Genomic DNA, 24,450 nt, shown 5'->3' with positions numbered 1-24,450 from the left:
ATTTGGTATATGATCTTATTTTTCCATTCCTAGAAATTTGACCATTTGTTAGAATCACATTTTTATTACTGTCATTGTATATATTATCTTTCTAGACATGTAGCCTAGATAAATAAACAGAATATGAGAGAGTGAGACACAAAGACAAGTCAGAGCAATGGAGATGAAAAGAATAAAAAAGGCAAGATAAAAGTATAAGGAACAGAGAAATGGAATTGAAAAACAAACATGAATTTAAGAAAATATATCCGCTCAGTATTATGAGTTAATTTGCCAAGCTATTTAAAAAATCTTGTGTCTTTCACAACCTTTGATACTAGCTAAATTGTGAATGTGTTTTACATCATATTCTCAAATATTTCACATTTAACACAAATGGAACTTAATAGGCTGAAGTACAAAGGCAGAGGAAAATTCTGCAAACCACTTAAAGGGTCATCTTTCATAATAAGACACAAAAAGAGAGGCAGCAAGGAGGGGGGAATATAATGATCCACTTTATAAAAATTAGTTATGTAAAGCATTTACTGAACTGTTCTGTATTTCTAATCCATAGATAAAAACTAATTTGTGAATACATATGCATTATACGTTTTATATTGTACCCTTGAATATTTCACACACAACACAGATGGTACTTAATAAGCTTAATAACAAGCTGAGACACAGGGTGGAAATATAATGGGGAAGTTGGAAAAAATATCTTCCAATCTGATCAAAGCTTTGGTTCTTACTTTGGCAGAGAAGAGGATGTAAAAAGATACAAAATATCAGAGTTATATTTAAGAGAACCTAGTCAATTAATTAACACAATGGATTAATTTGCTAAGCTTTCTAAACATTCGCTTGCGATTTTCACTCACAGAAATTATCTTGGCTGTGAATACCTGTGCATGTGAAAAGGTGACTTTCCATGATCTCTTTGACTGTTTTACATTGGGCCCAGATCATCTGCAATACAAGAGCAGAAATGGGAAATCTTCCCAACCAAACAAAAGGCTTCAGTTCTCACTTAGGAGAATTCTTTTTGCCTCTGCTTCCCCTGGCATCCCAGCTTTATTGAGATATAATTGAAAAAACTGTATATATTTAAGGTGTACAATGTGATTATATATATATAGATAGATAGATATAGATATAGATATATATTAGTTGTGAAATGATTACCACAATCCATCACCTTGTTGTTGTTATTATTGTTATTATTATTCTGGTGATGAAATCACTTAAGAATGTACTCTCTTTGCAAATTTCAATATACAGTATAGTATCATTAACTATAATCATCATGCTGTACATTAGGCTCTCAGAATTTATTCATCCTATAGCTGGAAGTTTGTACACTTTGATCAACATCTCCCCATTTCCCCCACCCCTCCACCCCTGGAAACCATCGTTCTCCTTTGTTTCTATAAGTACAACTTTTTTTAGATTCTACGTGTAAATGATACCACACAGTATTTTTCTTTGGCTTATTTCACTTAGCATAATGTCTTTTAGTTTCATCCATGTTGTCAAAAATGGCAGGATTTTTTCATTTTTTACAGCTGAGATAATATTCCATTGTGTGTGTGTAACTATATATCACATTTAATTTATTCATTCATTCATTGTTGGACAATTAGGTTGTTTCCATGTCTTGGCTATTGTGAATAATGCTGCAATGAATATAGGAGTGCAGATGTCTCTTCTAGGTACTGATTTTTTCTTTTGGACGTATACCCAGAAGTGGGATTGCTGGATCATATGGTATTTCTAATTTTTTTGAGAAACCTCCATACTAGTTTCCATAGTAGCTGTGCCAATTTATATCCCACCAATAATGCACAAAGTTTCCCTTTTCTCCACATCCTTCCAAACACTTGTTATCTCTTATCTTTTTGATGGTAACCATTCTATTAGGTGTGAGGTGATATCCCATTGTGGTTTTGATTTGTGTTTCCCTAATGATTAGTAACATTGAGCACATTTTCTTGTACCTGTTGGCCATTTGTATGTCTTCAGAAAAATTCCATTCAGGTCCTTGTCCCATTTTTAATTGGATTTGTTTTGTTGAGGTATATTTCTTCTATACCAAATTTGTTGAGTTTTTATCATGAATGAATGTTGAATTTTGTTAAATTCTTTTTTGCATCTATTGAAATTATCATTTGATTTTTTTCTTTCCTTCTATTAATGTGATGTATCACATTTTTTGAATTGCAAATGTTGAACCATTCTTGCATCCCATTCTTTTAAAGTGCTGTTGAATTTGGCTTGTCAGTATTTGTTGAGAATTTCTGTGTCTGTATTCTTCAGGGATATTGGCCTGTACAGTTGACCTTTGAACAACACAAGTTTGAACTGCATGATTCCACTTATATGTGGATGTTTTTCAATAAATACATTGGAAAAATGTTTGGATATTTATAACAATTTGAGGAAACTCACAGATGAACCACATAGCCTAGAAATATCAAAAAATAGGATAAGTTTGATATGTCATGAAAGCATAAATTATGTAGATACTAGTCTATTTTATTATTCACCAGCACAAAATATTCAAAATCTATTATAAAAAGTTCAAATTTATCAAGTTATGCATGTATACACAGATGGCCCATGGCACCATTCACAGTTGAGAGAAATGTAAACAAATGTAAAGACACAATACATACTGCACTACATTAAGAATTTTATAGCCACCTCCTGTTGCTATTGTAGTGAGATCAAGTATTTTGAGTATCTACTTAGAACATTGTGTGATGCTAATCATCTCCCTGTGAGCAGTTCATCTCTCCAGTAAATGTGTATCACAGTAAAAAGTGATCTCTCATGGTTCTTGCATATTTTTCATCATGTTTAGTGCAATACCATGAAACTTGAATAATGCCATGGAAACCATACAAAGTGCCACTAGTGATTCTGGGAGTGCTCCCAAGAAGCAGAGAAAAGTCGTGATATTATAAGAAAAAATTTAATTGCTTCATATGTACCATAGATTGAGGTCTAGAGCTCAAGTTTCCTACCATTTTGAGGTAAATAAATCCAGCATAAGGACCATTATTAAAAAAGGAAATTCATGAAGTTATCACTGCAGCTACATCTACAGGTATAAAAACCTTGTACTTTTTGTGAAATACCATTTTCTCATTGAAAATGCAGCTTTTATATGGGTGCAGGGTTGCTGTAAAAAAGGTATATATATAGACTCTAATATGATTCAAGAAAAAGTGAAGTCATTATATGACAATTTAAAGTAAAAGGGATCTAAAGTTGGGGAACTTAATACCAGCAAAGGATGGTTTGATAATTTTAGAAAGAGGTTTTTTTCCCTTTTTTTATTATGTTATTCACCATATAGTACATCATTAGTTTTTGATGTAGTTTCCATGATTCATTATTTGCGCAAAACAGTGCTCATTACAACACGTGCCCTCCTTAATAACCATCACTGAGCTAATCTTTCCCTCCACACCCCTCCCCTCTGAAACCCTCAGATTGTTTCCCAGACTCCATAGTCTCTCAAGGTTCATCTCCCCCTCTGATTTCCCCCCCTTCAGTTTTCCCTCCCTTCCCCTAATGTCCTCCATTCTATTCCTTATGTTCCACATATGAGTGAAACCACATGATAATTGTCTTTCTCTGCTTGACTTATTTCACTTAGCATAATCCCCTCTGGTTCCATCCATGTTGATGCAAATTGTGGGTATTCATCCTTTCTGATGGCTGAATAATATTCCATTGTATATATGGATCACATTTTCATTATCCATTCATCTGTTGAAGGTCATCTCAGCTCCTTCCACAGTTTGGCTATTGTGAACATTGCTGCTATGAACACTGGGGTGTCTATGTCCCTTCTTTTCATTACATCTGTATCTTTGGGGAAAAACAGCTTTTGCCAACCAAAAGGCAGCAGATAAGTTCCCAGACACCATTAAAAAATCGTCAAGGAAAAAAGATATCTGTCTGAACAGGTTTCTAATGCAGATGAAAGTGCCCTATACTGGCGAAAATGCCACAAAAGACACTTATTAGTAAGGAAGAGAAGTGAATGCCAGGACTTAAGGAAAGGAAGGACAGACTAACTCTACTGTTGTGTGTAAATGTAGTCAGGTTTATGATCAGGACTGCCCTTATCTATAAAGCTGCTAACCCTCCAACCTTGAAGGGAAAAGATAAACACCAGCTGCCAGTCTTTTTGTTGTACAACAAAAGGCCTGGACAATGCAAACACTTTTTCTGGATTGGTTCCATCAATATTTTGTCCCTGAGGTCAGGAAGTACCTTGTCAGTAAGGGACTGCCTTTTGAAGTTCTTTTGATATTGGGCAATGCAACTGGCTACCCAGAAACCCATAAGTTCAACACCAAAAGCACTGAAGTGGTCTACTTACCCCCAAACATAACACCTCTAATTCAGTCTCTGCATCAGGAGGTCACAAGGACCTTTAAGTTTCATTATACATGGTACTCTATGTAAAAGATCATCAACCCTATGCAGGAGAACCCCAATATAGAGAACAACATGAAAATCTGGAGGGATTGTAACACTTAAGATGCCATCATTGTTACAGAACAAGCCATGACAGCCATCAAGTCTGAATAAATTCCTGCTGGAGAAAACCGTGTCCAGATGTTGTGCATGACTTCACATGATGTATGATAGAACCAAAGAAATAATGAAAGAGATTGTGATATGGCAAAAAATAAAAGTGGGGATTGAAGGGTTTCAAGATACTGATCTTGGAGAAATTCAGGAGCTAATAGACACCACATCTGAAGAATTAATAGAAGACAACTTGATGGAGATGAGTGCTTCTGAACCACTGCCAGACAATGAGGAAGAAGAAGGATTTGAATTATTCAAGACAGCTTTTGACATTTTTTATGACATGGACCCTTCTATGATATGGGCACTGAAACTAAAGCAAGTGGTGGAAGAAGGATTGGTACCATATAAAAATGTTTTTGAGAGAAATGAGAAAACAAAAACAAGTCAGACAGACATTACGATGTATTTTTGTAAAGTTATGCTGAATGTGCCTGTCTCTCCTCCCTCCCTCTATCTCCTCCATCACTTCTATCTCTGCCACCCCTGAGACAGCAAGACCAATTCCTGCTCTTCTTCCTCCACCCACTCAACCGGAAGACAAGGAGTATGAAGACCTTTACAATGATTCAGTTCCACTTACTGAATAGTAAATAATCATCATGGCATACCGTTAATAAACTTATTATCTGTTGTGTGTTTGTGTCCTCATATGAATATCTAATAACTGTACCGCAAGAATTGTATGAGACATTTTTGTGTCATCATCACCACCTAAATATTCATTATGAAGAATATCATGTGTGAGACTTGTATGGAAGTGAATGTCTGATCCTTACATAGGCATAAAGTGAGTGATATTTAATATAAAAATTAATAATGTCTTTTGTTTTATAACTTTGCTTTCAAAGAATTACATTGCCATACAGTAATTCTCTCTTCTAATTGGAGACAATGCTTATCAGCCTATCATAATGGGCAAGTGTTTTCCTTAAAGTAACAATGTTTCCAATACCATATTATGAATATGAATGTAATACTGTATGCCATAAAAATTTTATGACGATTCATTCATCAGTCTATGGGCTAAGCCACCATGAAGCAATTACATTGATTATACAAGGCTACCATAAAGCAATCATATTGCTGCTTCTTGGATATCAAAGCATGAATTGTTATGTTTGTAAATAAATATTAATTTGTTTTTCACATTTTCATTTTTGATGTCTAATGTCAGTAACGTGTATAGCATTTACTGTGTTTTGTATTATATAAGACAATATTGATGTAGGCACTAACAGATGGTTTGTCTTATAAATAGATGAGGTAAACTTACAGTACCAATAAATACAGTACCATAAATGTATTTTCTCTTCCTTATGATTTTCTTTTTTTTTTTTTTTTTAGATTTTATTTATTTATTTGACAGAGATAGAGATAGCCAGCGAGAGAGGGAACACAAGCAGGGGGAGTGGGAGAGGAAGAAGCAGGCTCACAGTGGAGGAGCCTGATGGGGCTCGATCCCATAACGCTGGGATCACGCCCTGAGCCGAAGGCAGACGCTCAACCGCTGTGCCACCCAGGCGCCCCCCTTATGATTTTCTTAATAGCATTTTCTTTTTCCTAACTTTATCGTAAGAATATAGTATTATATACACATTAACAAAATGTGTGTTAATCCACTGTTATTGGTAAGGCTTCTGGTAAACAGTAGGTTATTAGTAGTTAAGTTTTGGGGGAGTAAGAAGTTATAGGCAGATTTTCCATTGTGTGGGTCTTTGGTGCCACTAACTCCAGCATTGTTTAAGAGTCAACTGTAATTTTCTTTAATTCTAAGTCTATCTGGTTTTGGTGTCAGGGCAGTTCTAGCCTTCTAAAATGAGTTTGGAAGCATTTTCTCCTTTTCAATTTTTTGGAAGATTTTAAGGAGGACTGGAATTTATTCTTCTTTAAATGTTTGGTTACCCATGAAGGTATTTTGTCCTGGGCTTTTCTTTGTTGGTAGGTGCTAATTACTGATTATATCTCCTTGCACCATATTGATCTGTTTAGATTTTCTATTCATGAGTCAGTGGTCCATGCTCCACTGTTCAGCAGGGCCACAGGGGGCCTCTGTTGCATGCGGGACTAGCTACTTGCAGTGGTTGGGTACCACACTGTTTTGAAACACAGGTTAACCCTGGCATGTTCTACTGCTTGGGGGCAGGGATCCCCAGGTATTACAGTGGGCCTGTTTCAACTCACAGAAGTCACCATTTTGGTGGTTGGAGTGCCATGACCCCCTTCCCCCTCTCAGCAGTACAGCCAGGGGTTTTGACCTGTAGAGGTGTCCATTTTGGTAGCTGGGGGTAACTATGACCCCCAGGCAGGATAGCCAGGGTGTTTTAGACCTGTAGAGGTCTCCATTTTGTTGGGTGAGGGCACCAGGACACCAAGGGGTATGATGATCCTTTTGTCTAGACTACCACCATTGGGTAAGGCCTCTGCTGGAGTTGTGTTGTTGGTCCAAACTCTGCTGTTGGGCAGTACCTCTGCCTGTACTCATCTGTTTGCCAGAGCTGCAGGCTGCTTTAAGAGGGTGGGTTTCCTGTACAGTTGGGGACAGACTGCTGGCTCGACTCTGATCCGGCAAATTTGCTAGCAGGACCTGGTATCACCGCCGAGATCCAAGCACAGATGGCTGTAAGTTTCACCACCACCCCCTCTTTGTTACTAGTTGACCCCAAATGGTCTAGCCCTGTTGATTCCCCCAGTATTCCCCATGACGCAAGGGGGGAATGCTCTGGAATGCTGGGGAAAACTGGATATCTGCCTTAGGCTCTCCATTTACCACTAGAGAAACCATAGACCCAGAGGAACCCTCTAGGTGCTACATTGGGCTGGCCTGGGGGAGGGAAGTAGGTGGTGAAGTGAAGCCACTTCTCTTACATTTCTAATGTGGCTTTTCTTGGATTTTGTGCTCCAAGAGGGTGATTTAGTTTTACTCCCTGGTTCTGGGATTTTCACAAATGTATTATTGTCTGTAAATAGTTGCTAATCCATATATTTGTGATGGGATACCTGAGCCAGGGATGTCCTACTTCACCATCTCCTCATCTTAGGCATGCTCTTTGCTTCTTTGGAAATGAGATAGGAAAACAGAAATTGAAAGAAAGAGGCTAGAAAAGAAGATTAAAGAAAATATATTCAGTTATTTAAAACAAATGCTTGATTTGATAATTTTTTGAAAAGTCCACTTGCTTTGTCTTTCAGATCTACAAAATATAATTAATTTATGAATATTTGTTATATATTTTATATATCAAATATTCCACATGATCATATATCTCCCTGTGTGTGTCTGTCTTCCTTTTGTACAAACATCAGTCATAGTGGGTTAGGGACCATCTTACTCCAGTATGACCTCATCTTAATTAATTCTACCTGCAACAACCTTTTTTTCTCAAGAAGGTTAGGACTTCACCATATCTTTCTGGGAGACACAATTCAACACATAAAAGTAGGAAGCCTAGGCAGAAGATATTTCTTAATTTTTTTTTATTTATTTGAGAGAGAGGGGGAGAGATGAAGGGCAGAGACAAAATGCTCAAAGTTGTTTGGCATATAATAAGAGCTAAATAAGTGTTCACTCTTGTTTTAGAGTGGGGTGATACAGGCCAGCCCACATTCTGCTATATGAGCTTTTGGTTCTAACTCTATGAGTCCACTCAAACAGCCGAGCATTGTGGTTAAAAAGCATAAGCTGTGGAACTAACCCATATGGCCTTGAATTCAGACTCCACTGCTTAGTAGCTGAATAACCTTGTAAAATTCCTCAATCTCTCTTTGCCTCAGTTTGTTGGACTATAAAATGAGGATAACAGTAGTATCCACCTTATAACATTGTTATAAACAGTAAGTATTTTAAGAATTTAAATGTTAAAGTGCCAGAAGAGTGCCAATCACATAGCAAATGCTGTAGATGAGACTGTTATTTATTATTATTTAAGACACTTATTCATTTGAATGAATCTGTATCAAAATTGCTCTGAGCAAGCTGTGTTGGTACAGTGTTAGCATATATTTTTGCATAAAAATGCACTACTTCATGATTATTAAAGAGATCTGGTTATGTGAACCAGCGAGGTGCTGGAATGTCTTGTTTTGAATATATGATTAAAGAACTTAGTGAACTGAATTGGGACCCACCTTGATTTAACAATGTTTAGTCAGCTATATATTGCCTAATTTTTCTCTCTCCAGGAGAATATGTCGTCATGACAACCCACTTCCATCTCAAGCGAAAAATTGGCTACTTTGTGATCCAGACCTACTTGCCATGTATCATGACTGTCATTCTGTCACAAGTGTCTTTCTGGCTCAACAGAGAGTCTGTCCCTGCCCGCACGGTCTTTGGTGAGTGTTGTTTTATGGATAATGAGCAGATGAGGGCATTGGCAAAGTCTTATGATGGACTGTCATAGTAGGGATAAGGAGAGTGGATGCGAGCAATGCCTGGGCCCAGCATTAGTAATTGAGTCATCAGATCCTGGTGTTTCAAGCAACTGAATTCTTAAGAAAAAGGTGGGAAAAGAGTGTTGGAGTAGTAAGGTTACTAAAATGCTTCTTTTCTCAGTCAGGTTTGCTTCAGGAACTGGGGAGGGACTGAGCCTTCGGTGAAAAAGAGGAAATTAGTGGGCAGAGCTGGAAAAAGGTGACAAGTGGGAAACTAAGTTGACAACAGAGAAGTGGATTGGGTGCTTTTTTATGATCCATTTTTTTTATATCTGACATTGCTGTTTCTCCTCTAGCTTTTTTGAAAGTATAAATTATCAGTAAAGGCTACACAAAGTTTGAAGGATCTTTCAATAGTACCTACAATCAGGGAAATTTTCTTTAATAGAAAGTTACTGATGTCTAAAAAGAGATTTGTACATCCTTAGCATTTTTCTCTGGGAGACTTAAAACATATAAAACATTTTCTGCCTGTTTTCCCCACTGTAAAAACTTTTAGGAGACAAATATTCACTCTTTTTGGTCTACTAAACTGCCTCCATGGCAGTGGTAACTGTGAGGCACATACTACATACCCACACAGAAGGCCAATATTTCCTACCAATATCCTGAAGCTATATTATGTAGTTAAAATAGTAAATGATGTTTTAGAAAGAAGCAGCATTTTAGGTCAGGCAGAAGAAATTGCAGTAGAGAAAGAGCAAGAGTAACCTGTAAAGTAAGGGGAAAAAAACTAGAAAGGTGTGATATCATGGAAATCAAGAGGAGAATGTTTCAAGAAGCAGGGAATAATCATCTGGTATAAATTCTGTTTTTTTAGGCAAGATGCAGATGGAAACTGTATGCTTTGTTGTTAGTGATCTTGAACAGTTCTAGTGAAGTGGAGGTAGCAGAATATAGGAGTCAACAAGTTTTTAAAAATATAACAAACTACATACCCTGAAAAGTCTTCCTCTAGAAAATCCTAGAAAAGTTAGATAAAACACAGAAAACATTCTTTTTAAATATGTGGGCTGCTAGAAATTAAAGGAAATACTCAGGGGCCCAAATGGAAGAGGGAACTAAAAATTAGAGTGTTAATCACATGAACTCATACTGTTATAGCTGGAAAATGGACTACTAGTCTTGGTAAATAAGATTTTGAGTTTTAAGTTTACACAAGAAAGGCTTTGAGCCTGAGTGAAGTTTAGGATTAGAACTAGGGCTGGGAATAACTACCAAATATATTCATGTCCTGATCTCTGGAACTTGTGAATGTTACCTTATGTGGCAAAAGGGGTGTTGCAAATGTGCACTAAGTTGAGGATCTTGTGATGGAGCGATTATCCTGGATTATCTGGCTAATAAATATAAATCACAAGTGTCCTTATAAGAGGTAGGCAAAAAGGTATTTGACTATAGAACAAAAAGGTATTTGACTACAGAGCAAAAGGCAATGTGATGAAAGAAGCTGAAGAGATTTGAAGATGCTATGCTGTTGGGTTTAAAAGAGGAGGAAGGGGCCCCTAAAACTGCCAGACTTCTGGCCTCCAAAAGTGTAAGAAAAAAATATTTGTGTTACTTTAAGCCACTAAATTTGTGGTAATTTTTTTACATAAACCATGGGAAATGAATACAAGGATTCATCCTATAAATCCAATACCACTGAAGGATTATGCCCTAGAAAGAGCACTAGAAAAATACAGTAATCAGGATGCCTGGGTGGCTCAGTCGGTTAGGCATCTGTCTTTGGCTCAGGTCATGATCCCAGGGTCCTGGGATTGAGTCCCGCAGTGGGCTCTTTGCTCAGCAGGGAGCCTGCTTCTCCCTCTGCCTGCCACTTCCCCTGCTCGTGCTCACTCTCTCTTTCTGACAAATAGATGAATACAATCTTTAAAAGAAAAAGAAAAATACAGTAATCAGTGCAAGGAGACAATAAAGCATAATGTCTGTTTTGGCCTGGGCTCTGTAAAATGTAGGATTCCTTAAGATTTTATTTTTTAATTTAAACTTGGGTTCACTTGAGTTTAGAGTTCATAGTTAACACTAACTGCATTGATGTAAGAACCTCCAACATAAAACATTAATTCAAAAAATGATTGTAGACTTTTTATAAAAGAAAAAAGAGCCAAGAATAGCCAATATCCTCCTAAATAAGAACAAAGTGGGGGTACCTGGGTGGCTCAGTTGGTTAAGCATCTGACTTGATTTTGGCTCAGGTCATGGTCTCAGGGTGGTGAAAGTGAGCCCCGTGTTGGGCTCCACACTCAATAGGGAGTCTGCTGGAGATTCTCCGCCCTCCCCCTCTCTGCTTGCATTCTCTCTCTCTCTCTCTCTAAAATAAATAAATAAATCTTTTTAAAAAAGAATAAAGTGAAGAGACTTGCCCCCCAAGATGTCAAAAATGATTAAAAAGATATAGAAATTTAGAGTGTATGTTATAGGCACAAAGGAAAGAAAAATAAACACTATAGAGAAAGTAAAGGTAGAACCACATATATAAAAACTTGATTTATGACAGAGATGGCATTGCAGAGAATTAACTGGAGATTGATCATAGGCTTAAATATAGAAGTTAAAATGTCATGCTTTTAGAACTAAATATAAGACAATGTCTTTGTAACCTTTGGAAGGCGGAAACTCCTTAGTATACAAAAAAAAATAAGTGAAGAATAAAACAATAAATTGGACTTCATCAAAATTAAAAATTACCACTCATCGAAGAACAACATTAAGAGAATGAAAAGGCAAGCCATAGACTGTAAGAATATATTTTATATATGTACAGATTGACAAAGCATCTATTTGAAAAATATAAAGAGATCCTTAAATTCAATGATAAAAATACAAAGAATCTAATTTTAAAAATTGGAAAAATACATGAACAGACATTTCACTGATATGTAAATGTCCCATAAGAACATGAAAATATATTTAACATCATTTTATATCAGGAAAATATAAATTAAAACTACATGGAGACATCACTTTATAAACACTAGAGTGGCTAAAATTAAAGAGACTGACAATTCCAAATATTTGTGAAGTTGAGGAACACATGGAATTCTCATATACTGCTGGTGAGGATGTAAAATGGTACAACCACATAGGAAAAACAGTTTGGCTATTTCTTATAAAGTTAATACATTAATGCTAAAATCTAGGTATTTCACTTCATACCCAAGTGAAATGAAAATATATATAAAAGGCTTATACAAGAATGGTCATGAATAATTACTTTATTCATAAAATCCCAAACTGGAAAATATCCAGATATACATCAACAAGTGAATGGGTGTTTATATTGTAGCGTATTCATACAGTGCATTGACAACCATTGATTCACATAACAGTATAATTCTAAGACAGACAAAAACCTAAGGTATGGTGTTAGAAACCAAAGCTCTGGGGCAGTGGATTGATTGAAAATGAGTATAAGGGGGGCGCCTGGGTGGCACAGAGGTTAAGCGTCTGCCTTCGGCTCAGGGCGTGATCCCAGCGGTCTGGGATCGAGCCCCACATCAGGCTCCTCCGCTATGAGCCTGCTTCTTCCTCTCCCACTCCCCCTGCTTGTGTTCCCTCTCTCGCTGGCTGTCTCTATCTCTGTCAAATAAATAAATAAAATCTTTAAAAAAAATGAGTATAAGGGCACTTGTTGGTTTGGTAGAATATTCTATATCTTCATTGGGGTAGTAGTTATACAACTGTGTACATTTGCCCAAGCAATTTGAAATGTACAATTTCTATTTTATTGTATATAATTTATAGCTCAATTAAAAAATATTGACCTACTAAAACTCCAGATATTTGAGTTATCAAACTTTCAAATAGCTATGATGAACACATTTAAGTAGGTTAAACTAACATGATAATTCTATCATAGACAATGTGTTTGTGTAGAGAGAAAGAGCACATGAGAGAGTAAGCACAGTGGAAATTCTAAAACTTGAAAATATAGATAAAAACTCAGTGGTTTAGATACAATTGAAGGGAAAACCTGTGAACTGAAAAAATATTTAGAATGAGGCCCAGGGGCACCTGGGTGGCTCAGTCGTTAAGTGTCTGCCTTTGGCTCAGGTCGTAATCCCAGTGTTCTGGGATCGAGCCCCGCACCAGGCTCCCTGCTCAGTGGGAAGCCTGCTTCTCCCTCTCCCACTCCCCCTGCTTGTGTTCCCTCTCTCGCTGCCTCTCTCTCTGTCAAATAAATAAATTAAATCTTTATTTAAAAAAAAAAGAACTAGAATGAGGCCCAGAAAGACAAAAATGTGTAAAATGCAGAAGAGAGAGAAACAGTATATGATTTATTGGAAAGGTCTATCACAGAAGTAATTGGATTCCTAAAAGAAAACTGAGAGATGGTATAGAAGCAATTTTTGAAGAGACAGTGGCTGAATCCTGTCCAAGCCTGATAAAGGACATAAAGGCACAATTACAAAAAGCTCTATGAACCCAAGAAGGATAAATTAAAAAACAAACAGAGACACATTATAGTGCAACTTTTGGAAACAAACAAACAAAAAGAGAGAGCAAGGAATCTTTAAAGTAGCCCAGAAAAAAGTACATTGCCTTTAAAGTAATAATAGACTACCCTGACTTCAACAGAAACAATAAGGACCCTTTCAGACAAAAAACAAACTAAAAATTCATTATCATCAAACCTGCACTAAAGGGAATTCTTCAAGCAAAGGGAAAATTATCCCAGAAGGAAGGTTTAAAATGAATTTTAAAAGTGAAAATAATAACTATATGGGAAATGCTAAATGACTATTGAATGTATAAAATGATAACAGTGGCTTATTGGGCATACAATATATTTAGAGTAAAAGACTGGACCATAATGTAGTGTATATAAGTTGAGATGGAGATAAAATGTTCCAAGGACTTCATTGTCAAGGAAATGTGTTAAGGTACCAATTAATATTTAATTTTCATAAGTCAAATGTTCATGCTGACTGAAACCCATACATCTAATGGGAATGTTAAATGGTACAAACACTTTAGAAAACTGGCAGTCTCCTATAGTTAAACACATGCTTATAATACAATCATGTATTTCCACCCCTAGGTGTTTACTAAGGAAAATGAAAACATAAGATCACACAAAGACTTAGATGTAAATCTTCCCAGCAGCTTTATTCATAATAGTTGAACATTGGAAACAGTCCAGATGTCCATTAATAGGTGAATGGATAAACAAATTATGTTATATCAATGCAGTGGAATGTTAGTCTGAAATTAACAGTAATGAACTAAAGATAAATGCAACAACATGAATGAACCTAAAGAAAACTATGCTGAGTGAGGAAAGCCAGACACTAATGAGTACATACTGTATAATATGTATGAAACTCGAGGGGGGAAATATCTAACCAAGAAAGTAGAAGAGTGGTTACCTGGGACCAAGGAGGGGATGGAATGGTCTCAAAGGAAACTTTGGGTTGATGGAAGTATTCTATAGACAATACCTATGAGAAAGGCTGAAGAGGGATATTACCAGATGGTAGAAATCTCACAGAAGCACAGATTACCATGACTATGATAGTGCAATTTCTAAGGAATACTAGAGATCAAGGAGAATATGTACCTCTATCTGTTGAGTTCTTGATTCTGAATGATCAACCATGTTTTGAGAACAGAAACTAGTACACTCAGTATGAGAGTCAGGTTTTAGTTAAGATCAAAAGAGGTTGTGCATTTGAAGAAGAAATTGAGAATATAGGTGAATCTGCTGGTCATAGAACAGCAGACTTGGAGAGTTAGGAAAGTTTGGGAGAAAGGGGTTGTAAGAAGAAATGGGTGACTGGGTCATATTCAGTAATGTACTATCTGGAATAGGATTAAGCCTGACTGACAGTGAATTAACAAAAAGCTTTCCCTTTGTGGTGGTGTCTGAGTTCGGCAGGTACATGAAGTATGATTAATTCTAATTGCCTCCTGGGGAAAATGAGTGCTCATTTTGAAGGCTGTGGTCTTGATAACTACATAGTTTTTACAAAGGTACTTCTTTAGGGTCTCTCTGTTGAAATTGTACTGACTTTTCCAGTCTGAATTTTCATTTACACGGCAAAGTTATAAGTAAGGTACATGAGGGACCAAGATATTAAAGAAACCCAAGAGGCTACAGCACACACAGCTGACTCTATGGGTAGACTTAAGAGGCCTTCTCTCCTTGCTTTTCTTTTTTTAATTTTTCTTTAAATTCAATTTAATTAACATATTCTGTATTAGTTTCAGAAGTAGATTTCAGTGATTCATCAGTTGCATACAACACCCAGTGCTCATTTCTTTAAGTACCCTCCTTAATGCCCATCTGCCAATTACCCCATCCCCCCAACTACATCCCCTCCAGCGACCCTCAGTTTGTTTCCTATAGTTAGGAGTCTCTTATGGTTTGCCTCCCTCTCTGTTTTCCCTTTATTTTGTTTTCCCTTGATGACTACATCTTTGTAATACAGTCTGAAGTCCAGATTGTGATGCCTCCAGCTTGCTTTTCTTTTTCAAGATTGTTTTGACTGTTCAGGGTCTTTTCTGGTTCCAAACAAATTTTAGGATTATTCCAGCTCTGTGAAAAATGCTGATGATATTTTGGTAGAATTGTATTAAATGCAACTGACTTCTGTGTATTGATTTCATATCCTGTGACTTTGCTGAATTCCTGTATCAGTACTAGCAATTTTTTGGTGGAGTCTTTTGGGTTTCCTACATAGAGTATCATGTTGTCTGCAAAGATTGAAAGTTTCATTTCTTTCCTGATTTGGAAGTCTTTCATTTCTTTTTGTGGTCTGATTGCTGAGGTTAGGACTTCCAGTAATACATTGAACAACAGTGGTGAGGGTGGACATCCCTCTGTTTTCCTAACCTTAGGGGAAAAGTTCTCAGTTTTTCCCCATTGAGGATGATATTTGTTGTGAGTTTTTCATATATGGCTTTTATGATATTGAGGAATGTTCCCTCTATCCCTACATGGCAGACAGTTTTTTCAAGAAAATATGCTATATTTTGTCAAATGCTTTTTCTGCATCTATTGAGAGGATAATATTGTTCTTTCCTTTCTTTTTTTAATGTGGTGTATCACATTGATTGATTTGTGGATGTTGGACCATGCTTACAGCCCAGGAATAAATCCCACTTGGTCATGGTGAATAATCTTTTGAATGTACTGTTGGATGCTATTAGCTAGGGTCTTGGAGAAAATTATTGCATCCATCTTCATCAAGGATATTGGTCTGTAATTCTTTTTAATGGGGTCTTCTCTGGTTTTGGGATCAAGTTAATGCTGGCCTCATAGAATGAGTTTGGAAGTTTTCCTTCCATTTCTATTTTTTGAAACAGTTTCAGAGAATCAGAGTTAATTCTTCTTTAAATGTTGGGTAGAATTCTGCTGGGAGGCCATCCAGCCCTGGACTCTTGTTTTTTGGGAGATTTTTGATTACCGATTCAATTTTTTTGATTACCGATTCAATTTTTTTGCTGGTCTGTTCAGCTTTTCTATTTCTTCCTGTTTCAGTTTTGGTAGTTTATATGTTTCTAGAATGCATCTATTTCTTCCAGATTGCCTAATTTGTTGGCATATAATTCCTCATAATATTCTCTTATAATTGTTTGTATTTCTTTGGTGTTGGTTGTGATCTCTCCTCTTTCATTCATGATTTTATTTATTTGTGTCCTTCCTCTTTTCTTTTTCATAAGTCCAGCTAGGGGTTTATCAATCTTATTAATTCTTTCAAGGAACCAGCTCCTATTTTTGTTGAANCCTTCAGCTCCAGTCATGATACCAGGGTCCTGGGATTGAGCCCCACATTGGGCTTTTCCTTTCCCTCTGGCTGCCGCTATCCCTGCTTGTGCTCACTCTCTCTCTGTGTCAAATAAATAAATATAATTTATTCTTTAATTTTCTGGCTGACCCATTCAATCTTCAGTAGGATGTTCTTTAACCTCTGTATATTTGTCGTCCTTCCAATTTTTTTTTATTGTAGTTGACTTCAAGTTTTAAAGCACTGTGGTCTGAAAATATGCATGGAATAATCTCAATCATTTTTGTAGTGATAGAGACCTGATTTGTGACCCAGTACGTGATCTATTCTGGACAATGTTCCATGTGCTCTTGAGAAGAATGTGGATTCTACTGCTTTGAGATGAAATGCTCTGAATATATCTGTTAAGTCCATCTGGTCCAGTGTGTCATTCAAAGCCCTTGTTTCCTTGTTGATCTTCATTTGAGATGACCTGTCCATTGATGTCAGTAGGGTGTAAAATTCCCCTACTCTTATTGTATTATTAGCAATGTGTTTCTTTAATTTTGTTATTAATTGGTTTATTTGGCTGCTTCCGTGTTAGAGGCATAAGTATTTATAATTGTTAGATCTTGTTGGATAGACCCTTTTATTATGATATAGTGTCCTTCTTATCTCTTATTACAATCTTTGGTTTAAAATCTAGTTTGTCTGATATAAGGCTTCTTTTGATGCCCATTTGCATGATAAATGGTTCTCCACCCCCTCACTTTCAATGTGGTGGTGTCTTTGGGTCTAAAATGATTTTCTTCTAAGCAGCATATTGATGGGGCTTTTTTTAAAAATCCATTTTGATACCCTGTATCTTTTGATTGGAGCATTTAGTCCATTTACATTCAGAGTAATTACTGAAAGATATGAAGTTAGTGCCATTGTATTACCTGTAAGGTCACTGTTCTTGTAGATTGTCTCTGTTCCTTTCTGGTCTTTGTTATGTTTGGGCACTCTCTTCACTGATGGGATCCCCTTTAATATTTCTTGCAGGGCTGGTTTAATGTTCACTAATTCCTTTAGTTTTTGTTAATACTAGAAACTATCTCTTCTTCTATTCTTACTGCCAGCCTTGCTGGATACAATATTTTTGGCTGCATATTTTTCCCATTTAACACATCAAATATATCATGCCTGACCTTTCTGGCCTGCCAGGTCTCTATGGACAGGTCTGCTGTCAGCTTTATGTGTCATCTACCCTTGTATGTTAAGGACCTCTTGTCCCAAGCTACTTTCAGGACTTTCTCTTTTTCTTTGAAATTTGGAAGTTTCACTATTTTTTTTATTAATTTTATTTTATTATATTATGTTAATCACCATACAGTACATCCCCTGATTCTGATGTAAAGTTTGATGCTTCATTAGTTGCGTATAACACCCAGTGCACCATGCAATACGTGCCCTCCTTACTACCCATCACCAGTCTATCCCCTTCCCCCACCCCCTCCCCTCTGAAGTCTTCAGTTTGTTTCTCATAGTCCATAGTCTCTCATGTTTCATTCCCCCTTCTGATTACCCCCCTTTTCTTTATCCCTTTCTTCACTATTATATTTCAAGGTATTTTTATTGATTTTGGTGTGGGGGTTCTTTGTGCCTCCTGGACTTGAAAGTCTGTTTCCTCCCTCAGGTTAGGGAAGTTCTCAGCTGTAGTTTATTCAAATAAGCCTTCTGTCCCTCTCTTCTGCTTTTCATCTTCTGGGACCCTTATTATCCGGATATTATTTCACTTCACGGAATTGCTGAATTCTTGAAGTCTCCCTTCATGATCCAGTTTTTGTGTTTCTTCTTTTCCACTTCTTTATTTTCCATCATTTTGTTTTTTATATTGCTGACTCTCTCTTCTGCCTCATTTATCCTTGCTGTTAAATCCTCTATTTATGACTGCCTCTCAGTAATAGCATTTATAATTTTGACCCCATTAGATTTTAGTTCTTTTATTTCTATAGTAAGGGATTCTCTAGTGTCTTTTATGCTTTTTCCAAGCCCAGCTACTATCTTTATAATCATTGTTTTAAATTCTATTTCAGGCATTTTACTTATATCCCTATTGATTAAATCCCTGGCAGTGAGTATTACCTCCTGTTCTTTCTTCTGGGGTAATTTCTCTGTCTAGTCACTGTGTCCAGAAAAGAAAGGAGGATAGAAAAAAAAAGAAAAGAAACCAAGAAAAACAGCAATAACAACAACAGCAATAGCAACAAAACCTTTAGGAAATGTTTCTTGTGTATGCTGTGTACACTCTGCTGTTGTGCTTTGCCTGCTCTTTCCAACTGGTCCTTCCTCCACAGAGTTGCTACTTGCTTGTAGTGGGGAGTGTTCAGACCTCTATGTGGGTGTGCTTTGATTTGCTTGTCAAGATAAGCCTCACATGAGCCACATTCTCTCCATCCAAGAACATCTTCCTCATTGTTTAAAATACTTGAATGTTGGTCTAGTTGTATTTGAAGGACAAGGCAAGTTCATGGTCCCCCTACTGCTTGGCCAGCTTAACTTGCCACTCGGCTTGCTTTTCTATATAATATATCTCACCACATTAGAACTTCTTCCGTGCCCCACTTGACCCAGACCCACATTCTCCATCCTCTTGAGCATGCTAACACTCAGAAACAGGGTCCGACTACTCAGTTTTCCTGAATTCTAGATGTCTTTGGGTACAACAGTTAGCTTTGTCAAAATTCTAGGGTATAGAGACTGTAGGAAATATTCGTGGATGGGGAGAATGGGGCAGAGAGAGATGAAGTAACACACCCAAGATACAAAACAAGTAAGTGGCAGAGCTCAGTACTTCTAATTTCTAGTGTAGATATTCAAGGCTAGAATACTATTGCTAATGATTATAAAATTATTTTTTATACTAATATTTTTTATTATATTATATTAGTCACCATACAGTACATCCCTGGTTTTTGATGTAAAGTTCGATCATTTATTAAGTTGCATATAATACCCGGTGCACCATGCAATACATGCCCTCCTTTTTTTTTTTTTTTTTTTTTTTTTTTTTTTTTTTTTTTTTTTTTTTTTTTTTTNATTTTATTTTATTTTATTATATTGTGTTAATCACCATACAGTACATCCCCAGATTCCGATGTAAAGTTTGATGCTTCATTAGTTGCAATACATGCCCTCCTTAATACCCATCACCAGCCTATACCATTCCCCCACGCCCCTCCCCTCTGAAGCCCTCAGTTTGTTTCTCAGGGTCCATAGGCTCTCATGCTTCATGTCCCCTTCTGATTACCCCCCTTTCTTAATCCCTTTCTTCTCCTATCAATCTCCCTACTTCTTAACTTCCATAGATGAGAGAAACCATATGATAATTGTCTTTCTCTGCTTGACATATTTCACTTAGCATTATCTCCTCCAGTGCCATCCATGCTGCAGCAAATGTTGAGAAATCATTCTTTTTGATAGCTGAGTAATATTCCCTGTATATATGGACCACATCCTTTTAATCCAGTCATCTGTTGAAAGGCATCTCGGCTCCATCCACGAATTAGCTATTGTGGACAATTCGGCTATGAACAGTGGGGTGCATATGGCCCTTCTCTGCACTATGTCTGTATCCTTGGGGTAAATACCCGGTAGTGAAATTGCTGGATCATAGGTTAGCTCAATTTTTAACTTTTTAAGGGACCTCCACACGTCTTTCCAGAGTGGCTGTACCAACTTGCATTCCAACCAACAATGTAGGAAGGATCCCCTTTCTCCACATCCTCTCCGACAATTGTTTCTTGTCTCGTCAAGTTTTGCCATTCTAACTGGAGTAAGGCGGTAACTTAGTGTGGTTTTGATTTGAATTTCCCTGATGGCTAATGATTTTGAAATTTTTTTCATGTGTCTGTTAGCCATTTGCATGTCATCATTGGAAAACTGGTCATATCTTCTGCCCATTTTATGATTTGTTTGTTTCATGTGCATTGAGTTTGAGAAGTTCTTTGTAGATCTTGGATACCAGTCTTTTATCTGTAGTGTCATTTGCAAATATATTCTCCCATTCTGTGGGCTGTCTCTTAGTTTTTTTGACTGTTTCCTTGGCTGTACAGAGCTTTTTATCTTGATGAAGTCCCACAAGTTCATTTTTTCTTTTGTTTCTCTTGCCATTGGGGATGTGTCGTGAATAAGGTTGCTGTGGCCGATGTCGTAGAGGTTGCTGCCTATGTTCTCCTCTAGGATTTTGATGGATTCCTGTCTCACACTGAGGTCTTTCAACCATTTGGAGTTTATCTTTGTGTATGGTATGAGAGGGTGGTCAATTTCATTCTATTGGATGGAGCTGTCCAATTTTCCCAGCACCATTTATTGAAGAGACTGTCTTTTTTCCACTGGATGTTTTTTCCTGCTTTATCAAAGATTAGTTGCCCAAAGAGCCGAGGGTCCATTTCTGGGTTCTCTATTCTGTTCCATTGGTCTATGTGTCTGTTTTTGTGCCAGTACCATGCTGTCTTTGTGATCACAGCTTTGTAGTACAGCTCGAAATCCGGCATTGTGATGCCCCCAGCTTTGTTTTTCCTTTTCAACAGTTCCTTGGAGATTCGGGGCCTTTTCTGGTTCCATACAAATTTAAGGACTATTTGTTCCAGTTCTTTGAAAAATGTCCTCGGTATTTTGATCGGGATAGCATTGAAAGTGTAGATTGCTCTGGGTAGTATGGACATTTTAACTATGTTAATTCTTCCAATCCATGAGCATGGAATATTTTTCCATGTTTTTGTGTCTTCTTCAATGTCTTTTTTTTTTAATTTTATTTTATTATATTGTGTTAATCACCATACAGTACATCCCCAGATTCCGATGTAAAGTTTGATGCTTCATTAGTTGCGTATAACACCCAGTGCACCATGCAATACGTGCCCTCCNTCTATGTGTCTGTTTTTGTGCCAGTACCATGCTGTCTTTGTGATCACAGCTTTGTAGTGCAACTTGAAATCCGGCATTGTGATGCCCCCAGGTTTGTTTTTCCTTTTCAACAAATCCTTGGTGATTTGTGGTCTTTTCTGGTTCCACACATTTTTAAGGGCTGTTTTTCCCAGTTCTTTGAAAAATGTCATTGATATTTTGATCGGGGTAGCATTGAAAGTATAGATTGCTCTGGGTAGCATGGACATTTTATCTATGCTAATTCTTCCGATCCATGAGCATGGAATATTTTTCCATCTTTTTGTGTCTTCTTCAATGTCTTTTAAGAGTGATTTGTAGTTTCTAGAATATAGATCCTTTATGTCTCTGGTTAAGTTAATTCCAAGATAACGTATGATTTTTGGTGCAGTTGTAAATGGAATGAATTCCCTAATTTCTCTTTCTTCCATCTCATTATTCATGTATAGAAATGCAACTGATTTCTGAGCATTGATTTTGTATCCCGCCACATTACTGAATTGCTCTATAACTTCTAATAGTTTGGGAGTGGATTCTTTTGGGTTTTCCATATAGAGTATCNATCTATAACTTCTAGTAGTTTGGGGGTGGATTCTTTTGGGTTTTCCATATGGAGTATCATGTCATCTGCGAAGAGAGACAATTTGCCTTCTTCTTTGCTGATTTGGGTACCTTTTATACCTTCTTGCTTTCTGAATGCTGTTGCAAGGACTTCTTGTACTATGCTGAATAATAATGGTAAGAGTGGGCATCCTTGTCTTTTTCCTTATCTTAAGGAAAAGGCTTCCAGCTTTTCCCTGTTTGAATGATATTTTCTGTAGGCTTTTCATAGATGGTTTTTATAAAATTGAGGAAGGTACCCTCTATCCCTACACTCTGAAGGGTTTTAATCAGGAAAGGATGATTATTTGGTCAAATGCTTTTTCTGCATCAAATGAGAGGATCATATGATTCTTGGCTTTTTTCTTGTTGATATAATCTATCACACTGATAGATTTGCGAATGCTGAGCCATCCTTGCATCCCAGGGATGAATCCCACTTGGTCATGATGGGTAATCTTTTTAATGTACTGTTGGATCCTATTAGCTAGGATCTTGTTGAGAATTTTGGCATCCATATTCATCAGGGATATCGGTGTGTAATTCTCCTTTTGATGGGGTCTTTGCCTCGTTTGGGGTTCAAGGTAAAACTGGCCTCATAAAATGAGTTTGGTAGTTTTCCTTCTGTTTATATTTTTTGAAATAGCTTTAGGAGAATAGGTATTATTTCCTCTTGGAATGTTTGGTAGAATTCCCCGGGGAATGCATCAGGCCCTGGAGAATTGTTTTTTGGAAGGGTTTTAATCACTGCTTCAATCTCTTCATAATTAATTGGTCTGTTTAAAAAATCAATTTCTTCCTGTTTCAGTCTTGGTAGTTTATAGGTTTCCAGGAAGGCCTCCATCTCTTCCAGATTGCNTTTTTCCAGAAAGGTCTCCATCTCTTCCAGGTTTAATTTATTGGCATAAAGCTGTTGATAAAAATTTCTAATAACCCTTCCTATTTCTTTGGTGTTGGCAGTGACCTCTCCCTTTTCATTCATAATTTTATTAATTTGGGTCCTTTCTCTATTCTTTTGAATAAGTCTGCCCAGTGGCATATCTTTTTTATTTATTCTTTCAAAGAACCAGTTTCTAGTTCTGTTGATCTGCTCTACTGTGCTCCTGGATTCTAATTCATTGATCTATGCTCTAATCTTGATCAATTGCTTTCTCGTGCATGAGTTCGGCCTGTTCTTCTGTTTCAGCTCCAGCTTCTTGAGGTGAGATTATAAAAACTGCATTTTAGATTTTTCTATTCTTTTGAGTGAGGCTTGGATGGCTATGTATTTCCCCCTTAGGACTGCCTTTGCAGTATCCCATAGGTTTTGGACCGTTGTGTATTCATTCTCGTTGGTCTCCATAAATTGTTTAATTTGTTTTTTGATTTCCTGGTTTATCGAGTCATTCTTGAGCAGGATGGTTCTTAGCCTCCAAGTGTTTGAGTTTCTTCCAGGTTTTTCCTTGTGGTTGAGTTCCAATTTCAGAGCGTTGTGGTCTGAGAATATGCAGGGGATAATTTCAATCTTTTGGTATTGGCTGAGACCTGTTTTGTGTCCCAGAGCATGATCTATTCTTGAGAATGTTCCATGGGCATTTGAATAGAATGAGTATTCTTTGGTTCTGGGGTGTAGTGTTCTATATATATCTATGAGGTCCAACTCGTCGAGTATGGCATTCAAAGCCTTTGATTCTTTGCTTAGTTTTTGCCAGGGTGTTCTGTCTATTTCTGATAGTGGGGTGTTGAGGTCCCCTACTATTACTGTGTTCTTATCTATATGTCTCTTTATTCTGGTTAAGAGTCGTTTTGTGTATCTTGCTGCTCCCCTGTTGGGGGCATATATATTTATAATTGTCATATCCACTTGTTGAATACTTCCTTTAAGAATAATATAGTGCCCTTCTGTNGTATGGCATTCAAAGCCTTTGATTCTTTGCTTAGTTTTTGCCAGGGTGTTCTGTCTATTTCTGATAGTGGGGTGTTGAGGTCCCCTACTATTACTGTGTTCTTATCTATATGTCTCTTTATTTTGGTTAAGAGTTGGCTTGTGTATCTTGCTGCTCCCCTGTTGGGGGCATATATATTAATAATTGTCATATGTAAATAAAATCTTTAAAAAAAAAGAATAATATAGTGCCCTTCTGTGTCTCTAACTACAGTCTTTAGTTTAAAATCCAATCTGTCTGATATGAGAATTGCTACT

General features: G+C 36.9%; 1 protein-coding gene across 2 annotated transcripts in view; it reads left to right on the top strand.

Moving 5' to 3' along the window:
* The window catches only part of GABRA3 (gamma-aminobutyric acid type A receptor subunit alpha3), a 355,912-nt gene that overhangs the window by 302,260 nt on the left and 29,202 nt on the right, over window positions 1–24,450 (top strand). For both annotated transcript variants that reach the window (XM_002927241.4, XM_034649729.1), the window contains exon 8: window positions 8,776–8,928. In XM_002927241.4, the coding sequence (XP_002927287.1) occupies window positions 8,776–8,928 (153 nt within the window). The remainder of the gene's footprint in view (window positions 1–8,775; window positions 8,929–24,450) is intronic.

This window comes from Ailuropoda melanoleuca, chromosome X, assembly GCF_002007445.2.
Source record: "Ailuropoda melanoleuca isolate Jingjing chromosome X, ASM200744v2, whole genome shotgun sequence".
Lineage (NCBI taxonomy): Eukaryota > Metazoa > Chordata > Mammalia > Carnivora > Ursidae > Ailuropoda > Ailuropoda melanoleuca.
Note: the sequence above shows the minus strand (reverse complement) of the source record. Positions and strands in the feature narration are given on the sequence as shown.